The following is a 27865-nucleotide window of genomic DNA, read 5'->3' as shown; positions in this document are numbered from 1 at the left end:
GGTAGATCCTCCCTATTTCAGTCTGTTTCTTCCATTTAGTGCCTAATGAACACAGCCTTGGGGTGTAGTATATGCCTACTGTACCGGTATAGGGTGAAGTTGCCCCTAGACATTGTTCTTGGGTTAGTTTTGCATTTCCCACACTGACTGCAGATACTAGCAGATACCCATAGACTTGCAGTCATTGCGCTAATGCTAGAAATTTCACCCTGTAGCTACTGTACCTGGGAAGCAGGTGGCTAGGTGTTCCATCAGGGCCTCCTGGCTGACGGGCTTGCGAGCAGAGTTCATGGCTGAGATAGCCAGACACAGGATCTCCCCCAGTGGGATGAACTGAGACTGGCTGATAGGAGACATGCTGATGGGAGACACATCACCTGCAGGAGGGAGAAACAGACAAGAGTCAGTGAATGAACTGTGGGAGAGAAGAGCAGGAGGAGGGATGGATGGGTAGGTGTGAAGCTTCACTTCTATCTAGAAGCCAAACAATTATCCCAGTTTCCAACTTGACCTGGGCCCATAAATATCAACAGTCTCAGAGTAGGAGTGCTGATCTAGAATCAGGTCCCTCCTGTCCATAATAATCTTATAATCACTATGATCTAAAAGGCAAAACTGATCCTAGATCAGCACTCTTACATAATACAGCCCCGGGACTCAGTAACTGACCAAATCTGAATGGTAGCAAAGCTCAGCTGATGCTGTGGGCGGTCTGTCCCGTTCCACCAGTTGGCTATCACCTGATGACTGAGTCTCCTCCCAGAACTAGTACCGCTCCATATGTCTATAATAGCACTATAATTTTCAAGTCATGTCAATGAAGTCTTTTATTATGTATTTTTTGGGGCCCATCCATCACCCCACCTCATCTGAGGACAAAAATAAACATTGTTTTAACAGCTTTTTATTTTGTTGTTATATGTACAGTAACAGTCAAAGGTTTGGACACACCTACTCATTCAAGGATTTTTCCGTCTTTTTGTCTATTTTCTACATTGTAGAATAATAGTGAAGACATCAAAACTATGAAATAACACACATGGAATCATGTAGTAACCAAAACAGTGTTAAACAATTCAAAATACATTTTGATTTGAGATTCTTCAAGCAGAATGGAAGACCCAGAGTTACCCCCGCTGCAGAGGATAAGTTCATTATAGTTACCAGACTCAGAAATTGCAGCCCAAATAAATGCTTCACAGAGTTCAAGTAACAGACACATCTCAACATCAACTGTTTAGAGGAGACTGTGAATCAGTCCTTCATCATCAAATTGCTGCAAAGAATCCACTACTAAAGGACACCAATAAGAAGAAGAGACTTGCTTGGGCCAAGAAACACGAGCAATGGACATTAGACCGGTGAAAATCTGTCCTTTGGTCTGGAGTCCAAACTGGAGATTTTTGGTTCCAACCGCCGCGTCTTTGTGAGACGCGGTGTGGGTGAACGGATGATCTCTGCATGTGTAGTTCTCGCCGTAAAGCATGGAGGAGGAGGTGTTATGGTGTGGGGGTGCTTTGCTGGTGTCACTGTGATTTATTTAGAATTCAAGGCACACTTAACCAGCATGGCTACCACAGCATTCTGCAGCAATACGCCATCCCATCTGGTTTGGGCTTAGTGGGACTGTCATTTGTTTTTCAACAGGACAATGACCCAACACACCTCCAGGCTGTGTAAGGGCTATTTTACCAATAAGGAGAGTGATGGAGTGCTGCATCAAATGACCTGGCATCCACAATCCCCCGACCTCAACCAAATTGAGATGGTTTGGGATGAGTCGGACCGCAGAGTGAAGGAAAAGCAGCCAACAAGTGCTCAACATATGTGGGAACTCCTTCAAGACTGTTGGAAAAGCATTCCTCATGAAGCTGGTTGAGAGAATGCCAAGAGTGTGCAAAGCTGTCATCAAGGCAAAGTGGGCTACTTTGAAGAATCTCAAATATAAAATATTTATTTTTTAAAGCTGTCTGATCAGGATGACTAACATCCGACAACACCTTTTTAATTCTATGTGCTATGCATTTTGCTAGGATTTTTGATTCACAACACAAGTGTAAGGGGCAGAGGTGTGGACTCGAGTCATGTGACTTGGACTCGAGTCAGACTCGAGTCATGAATTTGATGACTTCAGACTCGACTCGACAAAATGTACAAAGACTTGCAACTCGACTTGGACTTTAACATCAATGACTCGTGACTTCACTTGGACTTGCGCCTTATGACTCGAGAAGACTTGCTACTTCCCATGAAAACTGGGGAAAAAAATTTTCACACGGCCGCGCCGCTCTCCGTTTATCTGCATCTGTGAAAAAAATTTGCACCATCCACCTGTATGCATACAGAGAGCGCGCGCTGCCTGCACGTTATCCAATCACTGTAGTCCCACGTTGTTTTGATTCGACAGCATCTAAGCAGGCACATTGCAAGACAACCAATGAAGCACATCAAGCAACAACGCGCCAGTTGTCAAAATGATACCGAAGATAGTTTGGTTTGGCTATAAAAATTACGAGGTAGTCGACAAAAAACGAATTGCAATCTGCAAAACATGCGGATCGAAGATTACAGACGGAGCTGCCACAACGTCCAACTTTGTTCGACACCTGAAATTGCACAAAGAAAGGTAAGTTTTGAACGAATGCTACGCACCTTATCGGATGTACCGTAACTTACTAGCTAGCTGCTGCATATTTACTGTATCAACGAGACAAACGCACGCTCTCCCTTGCTGGTTCATGCTTACAAAAATATGGATTTTTGAACTGCTATTATATGGACATTCTAAAACGCTTTCGTGAAAAAAACGCTTAACGTTCTTTAATGTACTAAGACAGTGTTATTAAAAGACCAAACTCTGTAAATATCATATTAATAAAGTATACTATGTACAAAACATCAGATGAGCCCAGAATATGAACGCAAAACACGTTTAATAACACGTATGCGTTTTCCCCTCCATAGAAAACTATTATAAGAAAAGGCTTAACGTGTCTTAATATACTGAGACAGTAATATTAAAAGACCAAACTATAAATATCATATTAATAAAGTATACTAAATGTACAAAACATCAGATGAGGCCAGAATATGAACGCGAAACACGTTTAACAACACGTTAAGTGTTTTCCTCCCATAGAAAACCATTATAAGAAAAGGCTTAACATGTCTTATGTAGGCTACTATGTATTCTGGGCTCATCTGATGTTTTGTACATAGTATACTTTATTGATATGATATTTACTTAGTTTGGTCTTTTAATAACACTGTCTTAGTACATAAGACACGTTAAGCCTTTTCTTATAATGGTTTTCTATGGGGAGGAAAACGCAACGTGTTATTAACGTGTTTGCGTCATATTCTGGGCTCATCTGATGTTTTGTACATAGTATGCTTTATTAATATGATATTTGCAGAGTTTGGTCTTATAATATTACTGTCTTAGTATATTAAGCATTAAGCAACGTTAAGCGTTTTTCACGTTAAGCGTTTTAGAATTCAGTTTCAGAGTTGCTGGTGTGCTGCCTCATTGAGGTCGTTTATGTAATTTTGGTTAATCACAACTAAGCAGAACTGTCGCTGAAGACAAAATATCACAATTAAACAATGAATGCACCCCCTTTCACAACTCGGATGTAGTTGGTGCATCCCTAAACCCATCCAAGTACAACAGGAAACATAGTAAGACGTATACATTGTAAAGAGGAAAATGATAACACAGTCACAGTAGATCCACCATTAGCCTTCCCTTTTCATATCATGCCCAAACAGCAGACAGCGCATGGACAGAGTGCTACCGTAGTCTACAGTAGGTCTGTGAGGCAGCGCACCACTGGGATATATACAGTATATAATAAAATAATAACGATTATAGTAGTAATGTTCAGAGATGCAATAGATTATTATAGTGCAGTTCTTAACTAATGGGAATATTGTTTAGCTTATTTTTGGTTTAATTTGGTTTACTTTAGTTATTTAATTTATTCAATTATTTTGTTTTTCTATACTTTTCATGCCAACTTGCCATGGCCCCCTAGAACCCCCTCGCGGCACCCAAGGGTCCCCGTCCCCACTTTGAAAACCACTGCTATAAAGCATATGACTTCAGTTTCTTGAGGGAAAGGGCTTTCTTATGAATTTTGAAGCAGTGAAAATATTCTTAATATTGCATACACTGAAACTGAAATGTATTATCGTAAACCGTAGAGTGCAATAGGCAATGAATATTAACACAACAACATTGATATGAGTAAAGAGTAGTTTCAAATACAACATGTGTGGCTGTAAAGGATTTTCTGACATCTGTTTCATATTCTTCTCTGTTACAGGTATGAAGAATACCAGATGAACAAAATCATCGTAGATGAACCACAACAGCCTTCAATCTCACAATTCCTTGACACTCGTGTAGGGCGTTACAGCCTGACCCACCCACAGCAGAAGGCCATCTCCAATGCGAACTGTCTGACTTGATTATTGATTGCTTTCCCTCTGTCTATTGTGGAAAATAAGAGCTTTCGTCACTTTCTGGCTGTGCTGGACAGCAAGTATACCCCAGTATGTCGCCGAACGCTGACCACAAAAACAGAGAGCCTTGCTGAGGAGAGACGGTCAAAGTTAAAAAACTCAATTGAGCAACACTGACCATGTTTCAGTCACTGTGGACATTTGGTCTGATCGAAAGATGAGGGGATTCCTTGGTGTCACTGTGCACTGGATGGAGCGAGATGCAGAGAGGGTACAGCTAAAGACTAATCTTCTTGGCCTGCAACCGCTTCAAAGGCTCTCACACAGCAGAGCGAATCTGTGACCAATTTGAGGCAATATGTGATGAATACAACATCAAAGCTAAATTGGACTATATAATTAGTGACAATGCTGCTAACATGCGCAAGGCATTTACAGTCTGCTTCCCCAGCGAACAGGAGGAAGATGAAGATGCTGGAGATAATCTTGATGATCCTGAGCTATGGCATGACTTAACCCAAGAAGACCAGCAAACCGTCGATGCTGCTATGGCAAAGAAACAGCGCCTGCAGTGTTTTGCACACACATTGCAGCTGGTTGTGGGAGACGGTTTGAAAGAAACAAAAGCGGCATGTCCTTCTCTCTCCAAGTTATCAAAACTTAGCTCCCTGCTCCACACAAGCACAACGTTTAAAGACATCTTCGATGGTGAATTTGGGGAGCACAGAGGCATCCCTGCTGCAGTGAGCACGAGGTGGAATTCCACACTGCGGCAGGTAAAAGCAGTCCTTCATTGTGATCAGCAAAAGCTCTGCGCAGTTCTTGAGAAGGCCGGGCATAAAGAACTGTCATTCACACCACGAGAGTGGAATCTGCTGAAGGAGTTGGTGGACATCTTAAAACCATCTTGTCCCTCAATCACCATCTTGAGAAGCTGAAGCCTCAAGTTCGTTTCCTGAGTGGCCTGGTCAGAGGTCTGCAGGCATCCCTGAAAAAAAGATTTCTTGGGATCTTCATTAATGTAAAAATGGCCCAGTCTCAAGAAGGGATCACTGCCCCCTTTTCAGACACAGTCTACCTGAAAGCAGCTGCCTTGGATCCAGCCTTTTGTCTGCTGTGGATTGAGCCCCATGTGCTGGTCAACCGTGACATCAAGGCAGAGGTGGCACAACGAGTTAAAGGTAAATATTATTGACTTGCAATGCAACTTAAATGCAACGTACAATAATTTGATCTTAATCTGATATAGGATCTAATGTGATATTAATCTGACTTTAACAATAATAAAAAATTTCAGTCTTGAACAGTATCATCAACATCAGAAATAAGGGCTCTTTTGTTTCTGCTGTTGTGACACGTTTTTATTTTTATTTTTAAGAATTGATCCTGCAAGATGCTGCAGAGACAGAGCAGCCTGTGCCGGTGCCTGCTGAAGAAGAACTAGAGGACATGGAAGGAGAAGGGCTGTTTGCTGCATACCATAAGAGGCAGAAAAGGGATGTTGGGACCCCACCAGCAGTACAGCTAAGTCACTACATTGACATGGCAGAAGGACAGAATGCCCTTTTGTTCTGGGCACTGAACAGTAAGACTCTTCCTTCACTCTTTCAAGTAGCCATCCGAGTCTTGGCAGTGCCTGCTTCTAGTGCTCCAGTGGAGCGAGTTTCAGCCATGGTGGCATCATTCTGCGTCCCCATCGGGCACAAATGACTGACAGACTTTTGGCCAATTTGATCTTTTGCAAATGCAATGCAGTATAGGGGCCTCCCTCCACCTGTCCACAGCACGCATGCGCGCACACACACTCACTCTCTGCTCATCACCTGTCCACACAGCTTTTCTCTCCTGTGGTAGGAGTTTCACATGGAGTAAGATCTGTTCATTTGCAGTGCAGGTTCCCACACTGTTTTTACTTCCAGAGCTTTGGTGTTTGTCCTTCCCCGTAAACCATTTTCTCTCTCTCTCTCTCTCTCTCTCTCTCTCTCTCTCTCTCTCTCTCTCTCTCTCTCTCTCTCTCTCTCTCTCCCCCCCCCCCCCCCCCCCCCCCCCCCCCCCCCCCCCCCCCCCCTCTCTCTCTCTCTCTCTCTCTCTCTCTCTCTCTCTCTCTCTCTCTCTCTCTCTCTCTCTCTCTCTCTCTCTCTCTCTCTCTCTCTCTCTCTCTCTCTCTCTCTCTCTCTCTCTCTCTCTCTCTCTCTCTCTCTCTCTCTCTCTGCATTGTTCTAGTGCAATATGCTGTTCAAATACAAGCATTTTTTTGTGAAAATTAAATGTTATGTTTTTGCTGTATTTGATTAATGTTATTGTATAAAAAGGTTTAAATAAATACAAATCTTACAGACATACATGATTTGTATACATTTTATTTCTGTGGTAAGAGGACTTGAAATGACTCGAAACTAAAATGGTAGGACTTTGGACTCGACTTGAGACTTGATGGCTTTGACTTTTGACTCGACTTGGGACTTGCCTCATCTTTGACTCGACTTGACTCGGGACTCGAGGGCAAAGACTTGAGACTTACTTGTGACTTGCATAACAATGACTTTGTCCCACCTCTGGTAAGGGGCCTCCAGTAATTTAGATAGACTGGATCTCTATACTTACCACCTGGGTCCTGTTTCAGTAATAGTGAAATCAAACCTTCTTGCTGCGTACCTGATAGTTTACCATTTTTATAGGAGTGGTTAAAAAACATGCCAATAGTGGATCTTTGAGTAGATAAAAAAAGGTAACATATACCTCAACTGGTATGCCATCCAGCCTAAAGACTTTATTTCCATCAAGAAGTTCCCCCTCTGCAATTTGGCCCTCACACAAGTCTTTCTGTACAGCTGTTAATTTTACACTATTATTATGAATAAATTCCTTACAGTTAACTTCAGTTAGTGGAAATGGAGGAGACTGAAAAGAAAACATATGCTTTAAGTACTTTGCTTCCTCTTTCAAAATATCATTTGGTGAATTCATTCATTTGTTTCTGTAAATTATTTTTGGTAGCATTTCTATGTTGAAGTTGAAAAAATAATTTGGTGCACAAAAAAAAAATATCCATCCAATTCGCTTTATTTTTTATAATACACTATACTTGATCGTTCCCGAATAAGTTCCTCCATACAGTTTTTATTGCTATCCAACTGTACTGTTATTTTTTCTATTTCCTTTGTTAATATGAACTCTTTTGACCTAAATTGTTTTTGTTTTAAAGATGAGTATTGAATTGCATGAAATCTAAAAGCACATTTAAAAGTGTCCCATACAATAAATGTTACCCAATTGCCTTCCTCCAAATGTATCCATATAAATGAGGAGGCACAAAGGTGATCATCTATAGGGGAGAATGGGGTAAACTGAGCTCCACCCTCCCCTATATAATTTCCATGCCTTCTCTCACCACACATTTAGCCAGATCCCACCACATTAAAAAGCAGAAGCCTTCAGAAACCCAAGCGTGGATACTCTGAGCCCGGTTCTAAGTTAACTAGTCCTCGCAAAGACAAGGGAGGTGTAACCAATCACATTCAAGTTCGGCATTCACCAGTTTTCAAAGCTCCCCACCAGTAATGCACACACATTCTCTCAAGCAGTTGTTATGGCAATGCATCCCATTTGAGCTCTTTTTCCTTGGTTGCTTTTTGAGCATCAGCATAATCTCAGTCAGGTTAAATGTGTCTGACATCAGGTGAGGTTTGCTGTAGTGTAAACAAGTACTTGTCTATTGTGGTTCTACTCGTTTCATTCGAATATTAAGAAGATTCTTATTCATTTTTGGTCATTCATATTAATCACATATTAATCGCATCAACTGCCATTTTTCTGAAGTTCTGTAGTGTAAATTGTGTTAATCGATAACAGTAGAATATTTGAAATGCTCATCTGACACTCTTTGAATGTGATCAAACCAAATCAGACTTGATTTGAAAAAGTAACAACATTAAAACAGACAAAACGAAGGACAGAACTAAGGCCAAAATAAAAAATGAGGGGAAAACAAAGTGAAAAACATAATACAAGACAAAATAAGAAAAGATTGACATTATACACCAGGGTTCTTCAATTCCGGTCCTGGAGGGCCGAAACACTTCTGTTTTTTATTTCTACCTGGTAGTTAATTGCACTCACCTGGTGTCCCAGGTCTGAATTAGCCCCTGATTAGAAGGAGAGGATGAAAAACAGAGGTGTTTCGGCCCTCCAGGACCGGAATTGAAGAACCCTGTTATACACCTTGTACAAAGCTTGTTTGATGCTCGTTCTGGGTTTTTGTAACCATTTGTAACATGGCAGTTTCAAAAGTGGTGCAGCACAGATCCATGCACTTGAATGACATGTGGATGAAATATAGATAAATCCTTGAATGCTGCATGAGCTAAGGAAGTTCTTACAGCTAACTCTTCAGGACTCAACCTGGGTGATTATCAGGGAATGGACTCGCAACAGTTGAGTCCTGTGTGACTCAGTTGGGGCTCAGTTGGTAGAGCATGGTGCTTGCAATGCCAGGATAGTGGGTTTGATTCCTGCTGGAGCCACCCATTCTACAATGTAAGCAGGCATGGACGTGAGTCACTTTAGATGAAATGTCTGTTAATGGTATATTATATATGTGTATAAGTATTCAGACCCCTTGACTTTTTCCACCTTTTGTTACTTTACAGCCTTATTCTAAAATTGATTAAATTATTTTTTCCCCTCATCAATGTACACACAATACCCCATAATGACAAGACGAAAACTGTTTTTTACAAATTAAAAAACGTACATATCTAATTTACATAAGTATTCAGACACTTTACTCAGTACTTCGTTAAAGCACCTTTGGCAGCGATTACAGCCTCGAGTCTTCTTGGGTATGACGCTAAAAACTTGGCACACCTGTATTTGGGGAGTTTCTCCCATTCTTCTCTGCAGATCCTCTCAAGCGCTGTCAGGTTGGATGGGGAGTATTGCTGCACAGCTATTTTCAGGTCTCTCCAGAAATGTTCGATCGGGTTCAAGTCCGGGCTCTGGCAGGGCCACTCAAGGACATTCAGAGACTTGTCCCGAAGCCACTCCTGCGTTGTCTTGGCTGTGTGCTTAGGGTCGTTGTCCTGTTGGAAGGTGAACCTTCGCCCCAGTCTGAGGTCCTGAGCGCTCTGGAGCAGGTTTTCATCAAGGATCGCTCTGTACTTTGCGCCATTCATCTTTGCCTCGATCCTGATTAGTCTCCCAGTCCCTGCCGTTGAAAAACATCTCCACAGCATGATGCTGCCACCACCATGCTTCACCGTAGGGATGGTGCCAGGTTTCCTTCAGACATGACGCTTGGCATTCAGGCCAAAGAGTTCAATCTTGGTTTCATCAGACCAGAAAATCTTGTTTAGGTGCCTTTTGGCAAACTCCAAGCGGGCTGTCATGTGCCTTTTACTGAGGACTGGCTTCCGTCTGGCCACTCTACCATAAAGGCCTGATTGGTGGAGTGCTGCCGAGATGGTTATACTTCTGGAATGTTCTTCCATCTCCACAGAGGAACTCTAGAGCTCTGTCAGAGTGACCATCGGGTTCTTGGCCACCTCCCTGACCAAGGCCCTTCTCCCCCGATTGCTCAGTTTGGCCGGGCGGCCAGCTCTAGGAAGAGTCTTGGTGGTTCCAAACTTCTTACATTGAAGAATGATAGAGGCCACTGTGTTCTTGGGGACCTTCAATGCTGCAGACATTTTTTGGTGCCCTTCCCCAGATCTGTGCCTCGACACAATCCTGTCTCGGAGCTCTATGGACAATTCCGTCAACCTCATGGCTTGGTTTTTGCTCTGACATGCACTCTCAACTGTGGGACCTTATATAGACAGGTGTGTGTCTATCCAAATAATGTCCAATCAATTGAATTTACCACAGGTGGACTCCAATCAAGTTGTAGAAACATCTCAAGGATGCACCTGAGCTCAATTTTGAGTCTCATAGCAAAGGGTCTGAATACTTATGTAAATAAATTTCTGTTTTTTATTTTATTTGTATTTGCAAAAATTTCTAAAAACCTGTTTACGCTTTGTCATTATGGGGTATTGTGTGTAGATTGATGAGAAAAATAAAATAAAAATCAATTTTAGAATAAGGCTGTAACGTAACAAAATGTGGAAAAAGTAAAGGGGTCTGAATACTTTCCAAAGGTACTGTTTATACACACCAGTGGAGGCTCCTCAGAGGAGGAAGGGGAGAAAAATGTAAATAGTGAAACATTAAAAAAGTTAAATATATTCATGTCACCAAATAATTTATTAAAACATACTGTTTTGCAATGAAGGTCTACAGTAGCCTCAACAGCACTCTGTAGGGAAGCACCATGGTGTAGCCGGAGGACAGCTAGTTTCCGTCCTCCACTTTTACTTACTTAGCTAGCAAATGCATCTAGCTAGTTTAGCCTACTCAAACATCCGGCTCAAACAGAGAGGGATGCTATGTTACCTAGCTGGCTATGGCTATTCAACACTGGAACTCTTCCAAATCAAGGTAACCTTTTAGTTGTATTAATTTATTGCCACCGGGGCCCGCCGGTGTAACTGCTTGCTAACTGTACACTGTATTGCATGATTGTAGCGGGTTTACTAAGGCATTAGTTCTAGTAGCTATGTTGACTTGACTTTAGCTAATATGGTGACAACGATGTAGGATGTGTGTAGCGATTAGTGGTTATGCTATGAAGGTTTGACTTGGAAAGGTTTTTTCACCTGGTTACAGACAGTTGATGTGTTGTGCACTCAATTCCACAAGCGAGGTGACAAGGTGAGTGGAGGTGAGCGCGTAGATGTGAGAAAGAATTATCCAATGATCAAAGGGATCATGCTGTTTGTATGTGGCTGCTATGAAAGTGAACTGTTTTTGCGTGTGATCAGCGGTGTATTCATTCCGCCGATTCTGTTGAAATAATTTTGTTGAACGAAAGCAAACAGAACGAAACGTGGATAAACATTGCTGAATTTGTTTGATAGAAACTCTCGTTTGCAACTGTTGGACTAATGATTCCACCCTAGATCAGCTAGATGCAGGCAAGAGTGTGCAAGGCGGTATTGAATGTGTCGATGTCTGTCACCTTGATTACTCAAATTTCTCTCGACCTGTGCACCTACGTTGTAAAATTTCATTCATAGGCTAGGTTGTAGCAACCTCACGATGGGTATAGGGAAAATTGGAGTATCATGTAGTAGCCTAAACCTAGCAATGTTACATTAAGCTGGGTGAATGAAAAATGAATGACAGTCATCCGATATGCTGTAATAGAAATAAGGCCATGCTCATTAAAAAAAGAATCGTCCTCCCCCATCTTAAACGGCACCGACCGCCACTGATATACACTGAGTGTAACCAACTTCATATAGCCACACAGAAGAAAGACACACAGACACCCACACTTCAGGTTGACTTGGTTTTTATCTGCAGTAAAATATATCAAACAGTGATGACAGGCATTGAAATGACGGTCACAGCCACACGTCCACTGGTTAGGTAGGACACAAGATATCTTTTAAATAGGAGCAACAGTAATGATACATGCCCTCAATGTGAAGCGAAATCAATCCATAAATACAGAGCACAAGTACAACACTTTTTATACAAACCTTTTAAGGTAGTAAGAAAATAAACATTCACTTAATATTTCAATAAAGAAGTCTTGAATTACCAATAAATCACCTGGTGGCAATAGCTAGCGTGACATTACAGTGCACTGACTAAAGGTGCTAGTTATCTCGTCATTAACATGGCTAGCTAAGCCAGCAAACACTTGGTTAAGTTGCCGAAATAGGCTTTAAATACATTAACGGCAACATAAATATATACATAGTCACATTTGCAATTGACTTTGGGATATATGAACCACTTTTCAAAAGACACTATTGTGTTATATAGTTTTAAACAGTTTTTATGTACAGAGGAAGGAGACACGAACCTGCTCTCAGAATATCTCCATCAGACTGAAGAGCATGCAGACCAACTTTCCAAATAGGGGAGAAGCACTCAAAACCCACTAGTTGTTCTTTCAAGGAAATTAATAATAATAAAAAAAAGGTACGTCTGAAGGCCTCTCATATTGCCAACCTAAATATTTTTATGAATTCGACAACACATAATGAAAGGAAACTTTATTAATATCACACCTTCTTCTGAAGTGAATGGTTTCACCCACTACTCTGCCCCTGAACGGCGGTGTTCTTTGATATTTACATTGCGCTCAGCGCGAGCGAGGTTGATGGAAACGCTAAAATTTTTACTTTGTCACGAGTATACAAAACATTAAGGACACCTGCTCTTTCCATGACATAGACTGACCAGGAGAATCCAGTTGAAAGCTATGATCCCTTATTGATGTCATTTGTTAAATCCACTTCAGTCAGTGTAGATGAAGGGGAGGAGACAGGTTAAAGAAGGATTTTTAAGCCTTGAGACATTTTATTCTATCTTTATTTAACTAGGCAAGTCAGTTAAGAACAAATTCTTATTTACAATGACGGCCTACACCGGCCAATCCCGGACGACGCTGGGCCAATTGTGCGCCGCCCTATGGGACTCCCAATCACGGCCGGTTGTGATACAGCCTGGAATCAAACCAGGGGGTCTGTAGTGACGCCTCAAGCACTGAGATGCAGTTCCTTAGACCGCTGCGCCACCCGGGATTGTGTATGTGTGCCATTCAGAGGGCGAATGTGCAAGACAAAATATTTAAGTACCATTGAACGGGGTATGGTAGTAGGTGCCAGGCGCACCGGTTTGTGTCAAGAACTGCAACGCTGCTGGGTTTTTCATGCTCAACAGTTTCCCATGTGTATCAAGAATGGTCCACCATCCAAAGGACATCCAGCCAACTTGACAACTACTAGCAGACAGCTCGGACCCCCATGCATACCCCACAAGATATGCCACCAGAGGTCTCTTCACATTCTCCAAGTCCAGAACAGACTATGGGAGGCACACAGTACTACATAGAGGCATGACTACACAGAACTCTATTCCACATCAGGTAACTGATGCAAGCAGTAGAATCAGATTTAAAAACAGATAAAAATACACCTTATGGAACAGCAGGTACTGTGAAGAGACACACACAGGTACAGACACAGGCATACGCACACAAACGCTAGCACACGCACTCTACACACACGCACATTGTAATATTGTTGTATTGTGGTATTATACATTTTGTATTGTAGATATGTAGTGGTGTAATAATGCTTTATTATGTACTGTTTTATCTTTTGTTTTATGTCTGATGTAAGTGCCTTAATGTGTTTGGACCCCAGGAAGAGTAGCGGCTGCCTTGGTAGCATCTAATAAATACAAACTGTGGGAAGCATTGAAGTCAACATGGGCCAGCATCCCTGTGGAACGGTTTCGACAACTTGTAGAGTCCATGCCCGGACGAATTGAGGCTGTTCTGAAGGCAAAAGGGAAGGGTGCAACTCAATATTAGGAAGGTGTTCCTAATGTTTGGTATACTCAGTGTATATATAGTCCAACAATAAATACTATTTGTCCTTGGTGTCGCACATACAGTATCAGCAGCCCAACGATATATAGGAAATGGACCAAATGCTTGTGTGACTGTAACCATGTTTCCATCCAACAATTTTTATGTACGTGTTGGATAAAAAAAACTCACACCAGGCCTGATGGAAACAACAAATTGTCAGTAAATTTCCCTAAATGTCGACAAAACAATATATGTTCAACAGGGATGAATTGATTTTTTTTGTCAGTGAAATAGATCATGTGACAATGGCAGTGAAAAGCTTTTTTGCGCAATTGTTAATAGAATAACTGTCAAGTAAACTACAGTCACGTGATGCTATGTGGTCATCTTGACTATGACTTGGAAAATAATGCACCGTTTATTAGGCTACATATTAAATAAATTATGATGAACTTCACATGGTGGTGAAAGTGCATGGTGATGAGCTTGATGCTCATTTCCAATAAATATCAAGGGTCTTAATTTGGCTGCCAATTGAAAATTAAATATTATGTTCCTCTTATCCATAATCTCATCATGTACCCTCTGCACTATATCTGCGAGCTGTTGGCAAGAGTGCATGTGCCAAGACCAGGGTGGGCAAATTTGCCATTTATCGCAAGGCTTTTTGTGACAAAACCATCGACAGAGTAAAAAATGGGATAGAAACACAAAGAACTTCTGTTTTTTATTCAATAAATGAAAAGTTATAGGACAAAGTATTTAAGTCATTACACACAGCTTGCTATTCGCAACAAGCCAGTTTGATGGAAACACACCACTGCTGGTAAATGTACATATATTTTTGTGGATGGAAACCTAGCTAGTGATGAAAAGTGGTAGAACAAAAGTCACCAAAAAACATGCATGGCACAATACTGCATTATTTTCACCATATTAGCTAAGTTTCCATCCAATTGGCGACAGATTTTCAGGCTGAATATTTTAAAATCAGCATAAAACAATATGGGCTGTGCGTGATGATGTAGTGCACATAGAAATGACATAAAAATCTAAGTTAAACGGGTTTCCATCGCATTTTCAACTCTGCTAATGGTTTTGTCACAAAAACTGTTGTGTTATATAGCAAATGTGATCACTCTGGTCTTGGCATGTGTGCTGTAGCCAACAGCTTGCAGATACAGGGCAGGTAGGCTACCTACATGATGAGATTATTATGGATAAGAGCAAGATTATTTTTATTTGTCAAACGGCAGCCAAGCAACGATCATCATGTGACCAGTATAAGACCCTCGATATTTATTGGAAAGGAGCGTCAAGATCATCACCGTGCACTTTCACCACCCTGTGAAGTTCATCATAACTTATTTCATCTGTAGCCTAATAAACTGTATGCTTTGTCGAGTTGTAGTGGGAGGACCACACAACATATCATCATGCGACTCCAAGTTACTTTGATATGATGTTATTATATCAACATTTGAGCATAAAGGCGTTTCCACCGCCATTTCTCGCATTATTAATTTTTCTGACACAAAAAAATCCCACCATGTCGAACGAACAAATTGTCTGTCGACATTTATAAAATTGTACCGGCATTTCCTGTTTCCATCAGCCAATCGTGACTTTTTTCATGCATCAGGTAATTCATCCACATGAAATGGTTGGATGGGAACCTGGTTATTGATGCTAACACAGGTCCAACTACGAAAACAGGGCAGTTAAGCTTTGCATTCATTCATTTATTCTTGCCGGACAGGACACCAGTCTTCTATTATTCCCAACACCTGTCACATTTAAACTTTCTGATGCCATCTAGAATTTACAGCTTCTTGTAAAAGCAAAATAACGTAATTTGTACAGTAACAACTGGGTTCTTGCATTGGCATTACTAAGAACATTAACAATGACAATTCTGCTGCCTGTACGCAGTCCATGTTTGAAGAATGCAGAGAAGAGAGAGCTATTAGTGCTTCCATCTCTCAAGCGCCTCTCTGCTACACTTTATACAATCATCCCAAGGAAATCCTGCAGAGGTTAGTCCGTGATGTCAGCATCTGGGATGGCCAGAATGAGGGTGATTATTTTTTAGCCTTGTGCAGTATATAAATGTGGAGCGAAACAACGAGATGAGTAGCACAAACTGTCACACGAATCCTTAATTGATGTACTGTATATTGAATATTTGAATGAACGTTCGAGTTGCACATCACTGTAATTAGGATTTGGCACAAAGTGAGTAACAGAGAGAGAGAGAGCGAGAGAAAGAGAAATAAAGAGCTATACAGTACCAGTTCCAGAGGCTTAAGAGGCGTCATCTTAGTGGCTGACTGATCTTCTACAACTCAAACAGCTGACTGGAGGCGGGGAACAAGGGCTTACTCACTCGCAGCGTCCTCCCTCTCCTCTATACGTATTACTACAGCGAGGGCTGGCTAACACCGCAGCACTACCGTGGCCTCATTTCTCTACCCACGCCTCAACTTCAGCTGGGGCCTAGGTCCACACGGTCCTAGCCAAGAATTGAGGCAGAAATAATGTTTAGCCTTCAGATGCTTTTGAGAAACCGGGCCCAGCTCTACTTCACAAAGACAAACAGACAGTCAAATGTTAGAATGTGTTTATAATAATAAATAATAATATGCCATTTAGCAGACGCTTTTATCCAAAGCGACTTACAGTTATGTGCGCATAAATTTTTACGTATGGGGGTGGTCCCGGGGATCGAACCCACTACCCTGGCGTTACAAGCGCCGTGCTCTACTAATTGAGCTACAGAGGTGACCTGTGAAGGGTTGGATATGATCTGTACGGTGACCTGTGAAGGGTTGGATATGATCTGTACGGTGACCTGTGAAGGGTTGGATATGATCTGTACGGTGACCTGTGCCAGCTCAACACCTACGAATGTCGGGTGTGGAGTCCCCTAACCTAATTCCTCACCTGCAGGGGACAACACGGCGGTCAAATTCTTCCTGTAAGACCCGGGATTCGAACTGGCAAACCCTGGCTACCTGCCACCCCATATAAGCACCCACCTCAGATCATAATATCACAGGGCTCAGAGAACTATACTGAACAAAAATAGAAATGCAACAAGCAACAATTTTACTGAGTTACAGCGCATTCGGAAAGTATTCAGACCCCTTCCATATTTTGTTACATTACAGCCCTATTCTGAAATTGATTAAATAAATGTTTTTCCTCATCAATCTACACACAACACCCCACAATGACAAAGCAAAAACATGTCTTAGAAATATCTGCAAATGTCCTAAAAATAAAAAACTGAAAGATTTAACCTACATAAGTATTCAGACCCTTTAATCAGTACTTTGTTGATGCAATTTTGGCAGCGATTACAGCCCCGAGTCTTCTTGGGTATGACGCTACAAGCTTGGCACATCTGTATTTGGGGAGTTTCTCCCATTCTTCTCTGCAGATCCTCTCAAGCTCTGTCAGGTTGGATGGGGAGCGTCGCTGCACAGCTATTTTCAGGTCTCTCCTGAGATGTTTGATAGGGTTCAAGTCTGGGCTCTGGCTGAGCCACTCAAGGACATTCAGAGACTTGTCCCGAAGCCACTCCTGCGTTGTCTTGGCTGAGTGCTTAGGGTCGTTGTCCTGTTGGAAGGTGAACCTTTGCCACAGTCTGAGGTCCTGAGCACTCTGGAGCAGGTTTTCATCAAGGATCTCTCTGTACTTTGCGCAGTTCATCTTTCCCTCGATCCTGACTAGTTTCCCAGTCCCTGCCGCAAAACAACATACCCACAGCATGATGCTGCCACCACCATGCTTCACCGTAGGGATGGTGCCAGGTTTCCTCCAGACAAGACGCTTGGCATTCAGGCCAAAGAGTTCAATCTTGGTTTCATCAGACCAGGGAATCTTGTTTCTCATGGTCAGAGTCCTTTAGGTGCCTTTTGGCAAACTCCAAGCGGGCTGTCATGTGCCTTTTACTGAGGAGTGGCTTCCATCTGGCCACTCTACCATAAAGGCCTGATTGGTGTAGTGCTGCTGAGATGGTTGTCCTTCTGGAAGGTTCTCCCATCTCCACAGAGGAACTCTGGAGCTCTGTCAGAGTGACCATTGGGTTCTTGGTCACCTCCCTGACTAAGGCCCTTCTCCCCCGAGAAGTGTTTGCTAGATTACATGCACATCTGCTTCTGCAGTGCTTACAGTGCCTTCAGAAAGTATTCATACCCCTTGACTTATTCAAAATGGTATTGTGTTCCAGCCTGAATTCAAAATGGATTAAAAATATTTTTTCTGAAACATCTACACACAATACCCCATAATGACAAAGTGAAAACATGTTTTTAGAAATGTTTGCACATTTATTGAAAATGAAATACAGAAATATCTCATTTACATAAGTATTCACACCCCTGAGTCAATACATGTTAGATTCACCTTTGGCAGCGATTACAGCTGTGATTCTTTCTGGGTAAGTCTCTAAGAGCTTTGCACACCTGGATTGTACAATAGTACACATTATTATTATTCAAACATTCTTCAAGCTGTGTCAAGTTGGTTGTTGATCATTGCTAGACAGCCATTTTCAAGTCTTGCCATAGATTTTCAAGCCGATTTAATTCAAAACTGTAACTAGGCAACTCAGGGACATTCAATGTCGCCTTGGTAAGCAACTCCAGTGTATATTTGGCCTTTTGTTTTAGGTTATTGTCATGCTGAAAGGTGACTGTCTCCCAGTGTCTGTTGGAAAGCAGACTGAACCAGGTTTTCCTTTATGATTTTGCCTTTGCTTAGCTCTATTCCGTTAATTTTTTTCCTAAAAAACTCCCTAATCCTTGCCGATGACAAGCATACCCATAACATGATGCAGCCACCACCATGCTTGAAAATATGAAGAGTGGTACACAGTGATGTGTTGTGTTGGATTTGCCCCAAACATAACACTTAATTTCTTTGCCAAATATTTTGCAGTTTTACTTTAGTGCCTTATTGCAAACAGGATGCATGTTTTGAAATATTTTTATTCTGTACAGGCTTCCTTCTTTTCACTCTGTCATTTAGTGGTCCTCTGTAGCTCAGCTGGTAACCTTTCTCATTCACTTGTCTCTAGCATATTATATTTTATTAGGTTAGTATTGTGGAGTAACTACAATGTTGTTGATCCATCCTCAGTTTTCTCCGATCACAGCCATTAATAATGTTTACATACTGTTTTACTCATTTCATATGTATATACTGTGTTCTACTGTATTTTAGTCAATGCCACTCATAATTTTAGTCAATGCCGTCCTAATATTTATATATTTCTTAATTCCATTCTTTTACTTTTAGATTTGTGTGTATTGTTGTGAATTGTTAGATACTACTGCACTGTTGGAGCTAGGAACACAAGCATTTCTCTACACCCGCAATAACATCTGCTAAATATGTGTATGTGACCAATAAAATTTGATTTCGATTTAAATACCACACTCAAAATAATTTCAATGAGTTTAAGGATCTTAACCGCCGTTTAACCGTCAATATTCTCACTCAAAAAAGTGACCTATTACAAGCTCTGCTGCCATTCTATGCGTTGTCACTGTGTGCATCTGTCTTGGGACCACCTGAAAACATTAGGTATCATTTTGCTAGATGAAGCTCCTACAACAGAACTGCCAGAAATGTATTGGTACACCAAAGCTAGCCTAGTATTTCAGCAAAGGACTGCAACTTGTTAAATCTTGCACTAGCTATCAAAAAAAACCATCAAGCTAGCTACATCCAGAGGAAATAAAATGACAATAGAAAACAAAGGACAGAGGTGGATGTGGCGTTGCAAGCAGGTCAACGTTCACTTAATCTTTTTGAAATGTTGCATTGCACAGTCGATAGGCTGCTATGAAAGTGATGAAGTTTTGATTTTAGGCCATTTTCACCCACTCTATTAGTCTTATGTACAGGATCCACATGGTATACACCATCCAACGAAATGCTTACTAGCAGGTTCCTTCTCGTCAATGCAACAATAATAAGAATATAAGAAAATATAAGAATACGAACATAAAGTAAATGGCTCAGCAGAATGGAAAACATTTTAGCATAAGTATAATACAGGAAGGCACAATTTATAGCACAATATTTACATATGTTTTGGGGAGGAGGGATTGGGGGACAGGTGCTAATATAATAATAAGAGTCTGGTAGCAGCAGTTGTGATGTGTGTGTAGCATGAATGTGTGTGTGTGTGTGTGTGTGTGTGTGTGTGTGCGCGTGCTATGGTGTGGAGAGTCAGTGCAGGTGGTCAGTCCAGTTCAAGTGTTCAGCAGTCTGGCACCGCTTCGAGTAGATGTCCTGGATGGGTGGAAGCACGGTCCCATTGATGTACTTGGCCGTCTTCACCACCCACTGGAGGGCCTTGCAGTCATGGACGGAGCAATTCCCGTACCAGAACGTGATGCAACCGGTCAGGATGCTCTCGATGGTGCAGCGGCAGTATTTGGAGAGGACCAGGAGCGGCATGCCAAATTTCTTCAGCCTCCTTAGGAAGTAGAGGTGCTGTTGCGCCCTCTTGACAAGAGTGGTGGTGTTGTTGGTCCATGTCAAGTCCTCTGTGATGAGGACACAGAGGAACTTAAAACTGATGACTCTCTCTACTGCAGTCCCATTGATGTGGATCGGCCCATGTTCCCTGAAGTCAATAATGAACTCCTTTTTTTTATGACGTTGAGGGAGAGGTTGTTGTCCTGGCACCACAATGCACTTCTGAAGAAGGATACGTGGTGGTTGTTTTTGAAAAATCACATCTATTCACAACCAATCAGCCAGCAGCCACTGGCAATCAGTGCACCACTCATACCTACTCATTTCATTTTTCATTTTTGTCATTTAGCAGACGCTCTTATCCAGAGCGACTTACAGTAGTGAGTACATACATTTTCATTTGTACTGGTCCCCCGTGGGAATCGAACCCACAACCCTGGCGCTGCAAGTGCCATGCTCTACCAACTGAGCCACACAGGCCATATAAACTTCCCCAGGCTTTCAAGAACAACATGAGCGAAACCTGGGAGCCGAGGCTAGTATGAATGGGGTCAACTAGGCCACACAAAATTGTGGGTTAGATTTGATGTAGTTACGACCCAGATTTTGGTGCGAAGGGGGTTCTACTTTCAACAGAGGTAGGCCTACCTGCAACTAAAAATGGGCTAGTACAGTTCTTATTTCCTCTATGATTTTGTGGACTTTTAAAATTCTGAATCAGCTAACATCAATCAGTTGACAGGGGTGAGAAACCCTGTCAAAGTTATGCTTCTCTAAAAATGTAAGTCTTACAAAAGTTCTGTGAGTAAAGGCTGATTATCATATGTCACTTATTCAAATTCATCCTGTAACATGTCATTAATTATTCAAGTACTATCCAATGAGATTCATAGTTGATCCCTAAAAAGGACTTATTTTCGCCTACCTCATTGCTGGTTTGGCTTTCTGTTTCTACAGATCACCCATCTACACCCACCAAGTGAGCACAGACTGACGCAGGACATCCATGGACATTAATTATTGGTTGAAATGGCCTTTATTGGGCTGGTGATTTTTGGGCTGGCCTTGATTTGGCCCATTGAACATGATTACTGCCAGTTCAGAAGCTTTTAAAAATGCTAACATAAGTGCAATAAGAACTATTCCATACTTTAATCTCACTAAAATTGAAATTGTAAAATGTTCACTTACATCTTAAACTGGATGACAATAGGAAGTCCGGCAGAGTCGTCATTATAACATCTGTAATCGTCATTATAACATCTGTAAAATACGTATTTTAAACTATTTCACATAGAACTGAAAATGAACGATGCCTTTTTATTGTATTGTCAACTATATTTTGCTTAGTGGACAGGAACCACCAGGGCCTTGTTTGAATACTTTAGAAATGCATCCTTCCTTCCTTGTTTTCTGGAGGTACACACAAATGTAAGTGTAAGCAAGGTGCCATCCTATTACTTTCACAGATCCAACCAATTCAGATCTGTGATTACTTCAAGGAAGGTAGGAACGAAGTATTCATACAGGGTCCAGTTGTAATCGATCCAGAGCATCCCAAACATGCTCAATGGGTGACATGTCTGGTGAGTATGCAGGCCATGGAAGAACTGGGACATTTTCAGCTTCCAGGAATTGTGTACAGATCCTTGCGACGTGGGGCCGTTCATTATCATGCTGAAACATGAGGTGATGGCGGCGGATGAATGGCATGACAATGGGCCTCAGGATCTCGTCACCGTATCTCTGTGCATTCAAATTGACATCGATAAAATGCTATTGTGTTCGTTGTTCGTAGCATATGCCTGCCCATACCATAATCCCACAGCAACACGGGGCACTCTGTTCACAACGTTGACATCAGTGAACTGCTCGCCCATCTCCCCGGTACAGTTGAAACCGGGATTCATCTGTGAAGAACACACTTCTCCAGCGTGCCAGTGGCCATCGAAGGTGAGCATTTGCCCACTGAAGTCGGTTACGACGCAAAACTGCAGTCAGGTCAAGACCCTGGTGAGGACGACGAGCACGCAGATGAGCTTCCCTTAGAAATCCCTGCAGAAATTATTCGGTTGTGCAAACCCACAGTTTCATCAGCTGTCTGGGTGGTTGGTCTCAGACGATCCCGCAGGTGAAGAAGCCGGATGTGTAGTTCCTGGGCTGGCGTGGTTATATTTGGTCTGCGGTTGTGGGGCTGGTTGGACGTACTGCCAAATTCTCTAAAACAACGTTGGAGGCCGCTTATGGTAGAGAAATTAGCATTCAATTCTCTGGCAACAGCTCTGGTGGCCATTCATGCAGTCAGCATGCAAATTGCATGCTTCCTCAAAACTTGAGACATTTGTGGCATTGTGTTGTGTGACAAATCTTAGAGTGGCTCAAGGTGCACCTGTGTAATGATCATGCTGTTTAATCAGCTTCTTGATATGCCACACCTGTCAGGTGGATGGATTATCTTGGCAAAGGAGAAATGCTCACTAACAGGGATGTAAACAAATTTGTGCACAACATTTGAGAGAAATAAGCTTTTTGGAACATTTCTGGGATCTTTAATTTCAGCTCATGAAACATGGGACCAACACTTGTGTATATATAGTATAGTTTATATAGTATAGATCGCTGATGTTGGCTAATAAATTAGCTAACATTGGCTAATAAATTAGCTACCTTGTCAAGCAAGGATATCACATTGCTAGTTAGTCTGTGATGAAACATCACAACTTAACCTAGTCACGCCAATGAAAGTCAAACTCCCTGTTTAGAATGTTTTATATTTCATGCCCAAAACATCTCTAAAATGAATTGCATTGCACAACCACCACTTGGTTTTAAATTATTTTGAGATGACTTCTGCATGAAATTTAAAATATGCTAAACGTGATTATTTTCATCCATTTTAGATTGGCTGGTTAAACAAAAGCAACGTGTGGATTGTAATTATTGTACATAGACTGCTTTCAAGGTAAGGAAACAAACATCTAAATATGTAATTTCGCTGAAATATCCCTTTAAAATGTTCCATGGTGTCATTAAAAACAGAGACCATGAAATACGTTATCGCTTTGCCACATATCACAGTCCTATCTGACACTTCACACAACAATACTAGATAGACAAGCGTCTCACAGAAACTTGCAATGCCATATGGATATGCAGATCATTCACACCGCAACCCATGATTCAAGGGGAAAGAAAAACCTATGTGATGGGAGGGTTTCAAAGATTTAGCTCCAACAACATCCCATTGCTTCCCTTTTCAGCCCTTGGTTGTACTCAAATCCTAATATTAACGTTTTAATTAATAAATAACCAACTGCCATGATGCAATATCCTAGCCTGGGACCATTCAATTCCAATATTGTCTTTACCCTTTTACTATGTCACTTTTTTATTTCACAACCACTATAGAACACAGACAAACTCTACCCTTTGTCATCACATATTCCATATCCATAGAAACCCCCTAGTAGCCTCGGAATAATGTGGTCTTGGAAGAAACCAAGACCTTACTAACCCTCACCCCAACGTACAACTTTACACACGCTTGCCAACATCCGACAAGATGGTGAGTTAGGGATGGTAGTGGTTGTGGTGGGGGGTGCTGTCAGACTCACCTGGCATTTGGTAGCCCCGGGGAGCCCTGGTGAGATGTGGGGTGGAGGAGGGGGAGTGTGGTGGTGTTTCTGCTGGAGACGGAAGTCCTTCTCGCTCCTGGAGCGGGTGCGCTCCGGCAGCCGCTCAGACAGGTCCGAACTGGGCCAGGCCCGCCGCAGGTTGGTGCTGCGGGTCTTCTTCATAGCGACCCCAGGGGCAAGCGGCCTGCCACGGGGGCTACTACTGTGTTTGGGGGGAGGCCGACCTGAGGCTTAGTGCCTCCCCCACATCAGCAGGGACGCCCCGTGCAAGAGATCAGGCGAGAGACATGACCGAGGACCAGCGTGCACGCTTGCATACACACACACGCACGTTTTCTCATTCACATCCACAGGCAAGCTACTACAGCCGCCCCTCAATCCAGACTGCGGTGGATTGGCATCTGCTGCATTTTCCCGGGCTGATCCATTGCGGCGGGTGGTGGTTGCGCGAGGCATCACCCTTTTTTTTATGTCAGCGATCAGTCCAAACCACCATTTGTAGCATCCCTGTTCGCATGCGTCGGGAGGCGCATTACGTAGCCGCTATGCTGCGGGAGGGGAGGGGGTGGCAGGGGTAGGGGTAGGGATGAAGGAAATGGGGCATGGGAGGCAAGGAGAGAGGATGGCGAGGAGAGATGGAGGTGTGGGGAAGGAAGGTTGGTTTTCAGGTGAATGGAGATTTTTTTGATGGAGGGGAATAGGGGGGAGAGAGGAGGGAGAAGAGATGGGTAGAGAATCGGCAGCTTAGCTGTCAAGGCCTCTTCTCCTACAATAGCTCAATTCACCATGGGAGCTACAGGGCTCGCTCAGCCGAGCCCCGGAAAACAAAAGAGCCCCCCTTTTGAAGAAAAAAAGAGAAAGAAAAGCGCCCTTTACCCTGACCTCCACTGAAAAGCTCTATAGATTGCAGAGTGTAGCAAAGGCCAAATCCACCTCCATCGGCCTCCGATCAGGCGCAAGACCTGCTCGTCCTCGACGACACCACACCGGGAAAGGGTGCGGAGAGAAAAAAAGATGGAGAGCATAGAAATAAAACAAATCCCAGAATAGATATCCTCCTCCTCTCTCGTGAAATTCCAATACGAGAATCCAATCCTAAGAGGCTCGTTGGTGCATCCATTCATTCAACCGACAGGGCTGCAGCTAACTCCAGTCAACGGCCAATGTCTTTCAACGCTAACCACCGCAGCTGCTGCTGCTCCCAGAACCTCAAGAAAGGGTGTGTGTGTGAGTGAGTGTGTGTGTGCGTGCGTGCGTGCCCACTGCGCGAGATTCTGCGTGAGCATGCGTGTGTCTGTGTCTGGGTGACTGAGACGAGGGGAGGGGTAGAGGAAGCTAGAGAGCGAGGGAGAGAACGAGGGAGAGATCGAGGACAGAAGTATAGTGGAGAAGAAAGAAAATAACAACACAAAAATGCAGCAGCCACATGTGTCCTGCAAGCAATTTATTCCAGTAGGATAAAGGGACTAATAATGAGAGAGGCTCTAGCTGAGTGTTTTTTTTAACCACCCCCCTCTCTCTTTCTCTCCCCCTCTCTAACTCTCTCTCTCTCAGCTGTGCAGTGCCACTGCAGGAAAGGGGCAGGATAAGCATGAGACCCTCTCCCTCTCTCTCCCCTCTTGATACATGTCCCATGCTAATTGAGGAACTGTCCTACATTACATGCAACTGATCATGTCAGGCTACATGCCAATGTGAAACAACCCCAAAGCTTGGCTCCGCCCCCAGCTTCTGGCCCAGCCTATGAAAGCTCTGCTATTTGAATGACACAGAAAGCTGTACAATTGTTAGCCCCTCAATATAACCACTGTATAACAATGAATGGTATTAAAAAATACAACAACAGAAACACCATCAAGGATTTGCTTCATCCATATTCACATTGATTTCACATTTCTTATTTCTATTCAAAACCGCATATAGTTTTACTTGGCTTAAAATCGTTAAATGTTTTAAACACAACAGGGATACTTCCTTCAAATGTCATGCTTAGGACTTCTTTCCCCTATTCCCACTTGTGAGTGACACCACTGAAGACAACTTAAAGGGGTTCCATCTCGATCATACAGTAAGACCTCATCTACATTTATTTTTTTGTGATTAATAAATGTCGTAGTTCAACAACAACGTTTGGTAGACCAGTCAGTCCTTAACTCTGAGGTTTGTATCTTTGAGGTTCTACTGTGGCATAACTCATCATAGACCAAAGGCAAGGATTTAAAGGTAATACTTGGGGTTGGGAATTCCCTGAAGTCTACATGAGTTTTCCAGATGACACCAGCTGATGATGTAATATAATTTCAGGGAAGATGAGAGGGATTAGAGGCATGATGATATGCAGCTTCCCCCCACCCACAAAGACCCCATACACACTCAGGTTGAACAACTGACATACAACTTATTTGACGCAAAGGTTTTGATACAACTGATATTTTTGTGATACAATGGAGAGTTTGTCTGCACACAAAATGTTTACACAACCATTGTGCAGTGTCTCCAAAACACTTGTGTAATTAGTTTTATGCAGACAAACTTTGTTGTATCACAACAGTTGTGCCAGATGCGTTGTGCATCAGTTGTACAACTTGAGTATGTACAGAGCCAAAGGTGTTTATTCCCTTTCCCCTCAAAATTGACATTTTCTGTATTTCAAGGATGTTAATAATTAATACGGGCCATGGCAGAGACAAACTAATGAGATCACATAGGCTTCTACACACACACACACACACACACACACACACACACACACACACACACACACACACACACACCTAATTAGATGAAACTTTTTAGGGGGAGAATTCAATGTAATGTTGCTATTATCAGGCATCATCCTCCATGAGTCCTGGCATGAACTCTTGACTATTCTGAAAGATATAGGACTAAAACCACTTGCAATGACTTGCAATATAATGACTTCTGCACCATGGATTCCATTTAATCACCGTTGTAAACCAATATCATGTTATTTATGCAACATCTTTTTTAACTAACTCAAAATGACATGCATGAATTTGGCTTTAACTTTCTAAATGTCAAGGGCACATAAGGCTTTCAGATGTTTTTATCTCAATATCAAATCATTTCTGGGTAACAATTAAGTGCCCTGTAATATTTTTCCATTAAAATGGTCAAAAAGAAACAAAAAACACAAAACAACAATTTCTCAAGCAATAATTGTGCTTGGACTATCTGGGAGTGGTCCTTAGAGTGAGTGACCTAATTGGAGGGGCCTAATGGGAGGATATGTAACCTGAAAACTAGCTGTTATTGGCAGATAGGTTTGGAAACCTCTTTGTTATTGATCTATTAACTTATACCACCTGGTGATGTCACTAGGCAGGCCATAACTCCACCCATGCAAAACCTGCTGTAGATTATATTTTCAACCAGCAACTTTCAAGGAAATAACACTGATCAAATGTTCCACACTTGTGCCGTGTTAGTTTCAGGAAAACTGAATTTTGACTGCACTGGGCCTTTAATGTAGATTCAGCAAGATGACATAACTTTTCCACAAATGTTCCTTTCCTTTCTACTATGTTAAAGCCCATCTAGGGACCGATGGGCTTTAAATTAGTGCAAGCTAAAGCATGATGGTGCAATGCATCTGAATGTTAATGATTTAATGTGTCAATGTTTTAATTGTATCTGTCCCTTAACAAAAATACATTGTTATTATTATAAACAACAAGACCATATCAGTCCTAAACAGATATCAACAGTAACCAAATCTGCCAAGCTCGCCCTTATTGGATCTTGCCAATTTGCATCCTCCCGCATGTCCACAGCATACGATACATACAAAGGAAAGAAGCTGAATCTTTAGCAATGA

At 42.2% G+C, this 27865-nt stretch overlaps 1 protein-coding gene across 3 annotated transcripts in view; it reads right to left on the bottom strand.

Moving 5' to 3' along the window:
* LOC121536020 (storkhead-box protein 2-like) overlaps positions 1-27865 on the bottom strand; it is a 59104-nt gene that overhangs the window by 18409 nt on the left and 12830 nt on the right. Inside the window, exons 1-5 of one of the 3 annotated variants that reach the window (XM_045206377.1) lie at positions 24080-25291; positions 13217-13234; positions 9291-9316; positions 773-784; positions 225-377 (exon numbers count right to left, since the gene is read on the bottom strand). In XM_045206377.1, the coding sequence (XP_045062312.1) occupies positions 225-377; positions 773-784; positions 9291-9316; positions 13217-13234; positions 24080-24189 (319 nt within the window). In that variant the 5' untranslated portion in view covers positions 24190-25291. Of the gene's footprint in view, positions 1-224; positions 378-772; positions 785-9290; positions 9317-13216; positions 13235-24006; positions 25292-27865 lie in introns of those variants that run through there. The other 2 variants (XM_045206376.1, XM_045206375.1) reach the window with 2 other exon arrangements.

This window comes from Coregonus clupeaformis, chromosome 22, assembly GCF_020615455.1.
Source record: "Coregonus clupeaformis isolate EN_2021a chromosome 22, ASM2061545v1, whole genome shotgun sequence".
Taxonomy (NCBI): domain Eukaryota; kingdom Metazoa; phylum Chordata; class Actinopteri; order Salmoniformes; family Salmonidae; genus Coregonus; species Coregonus clupeaformis.
This window is presented reverse-complemented; position numbering and strand designations above follow the sequence as displayed.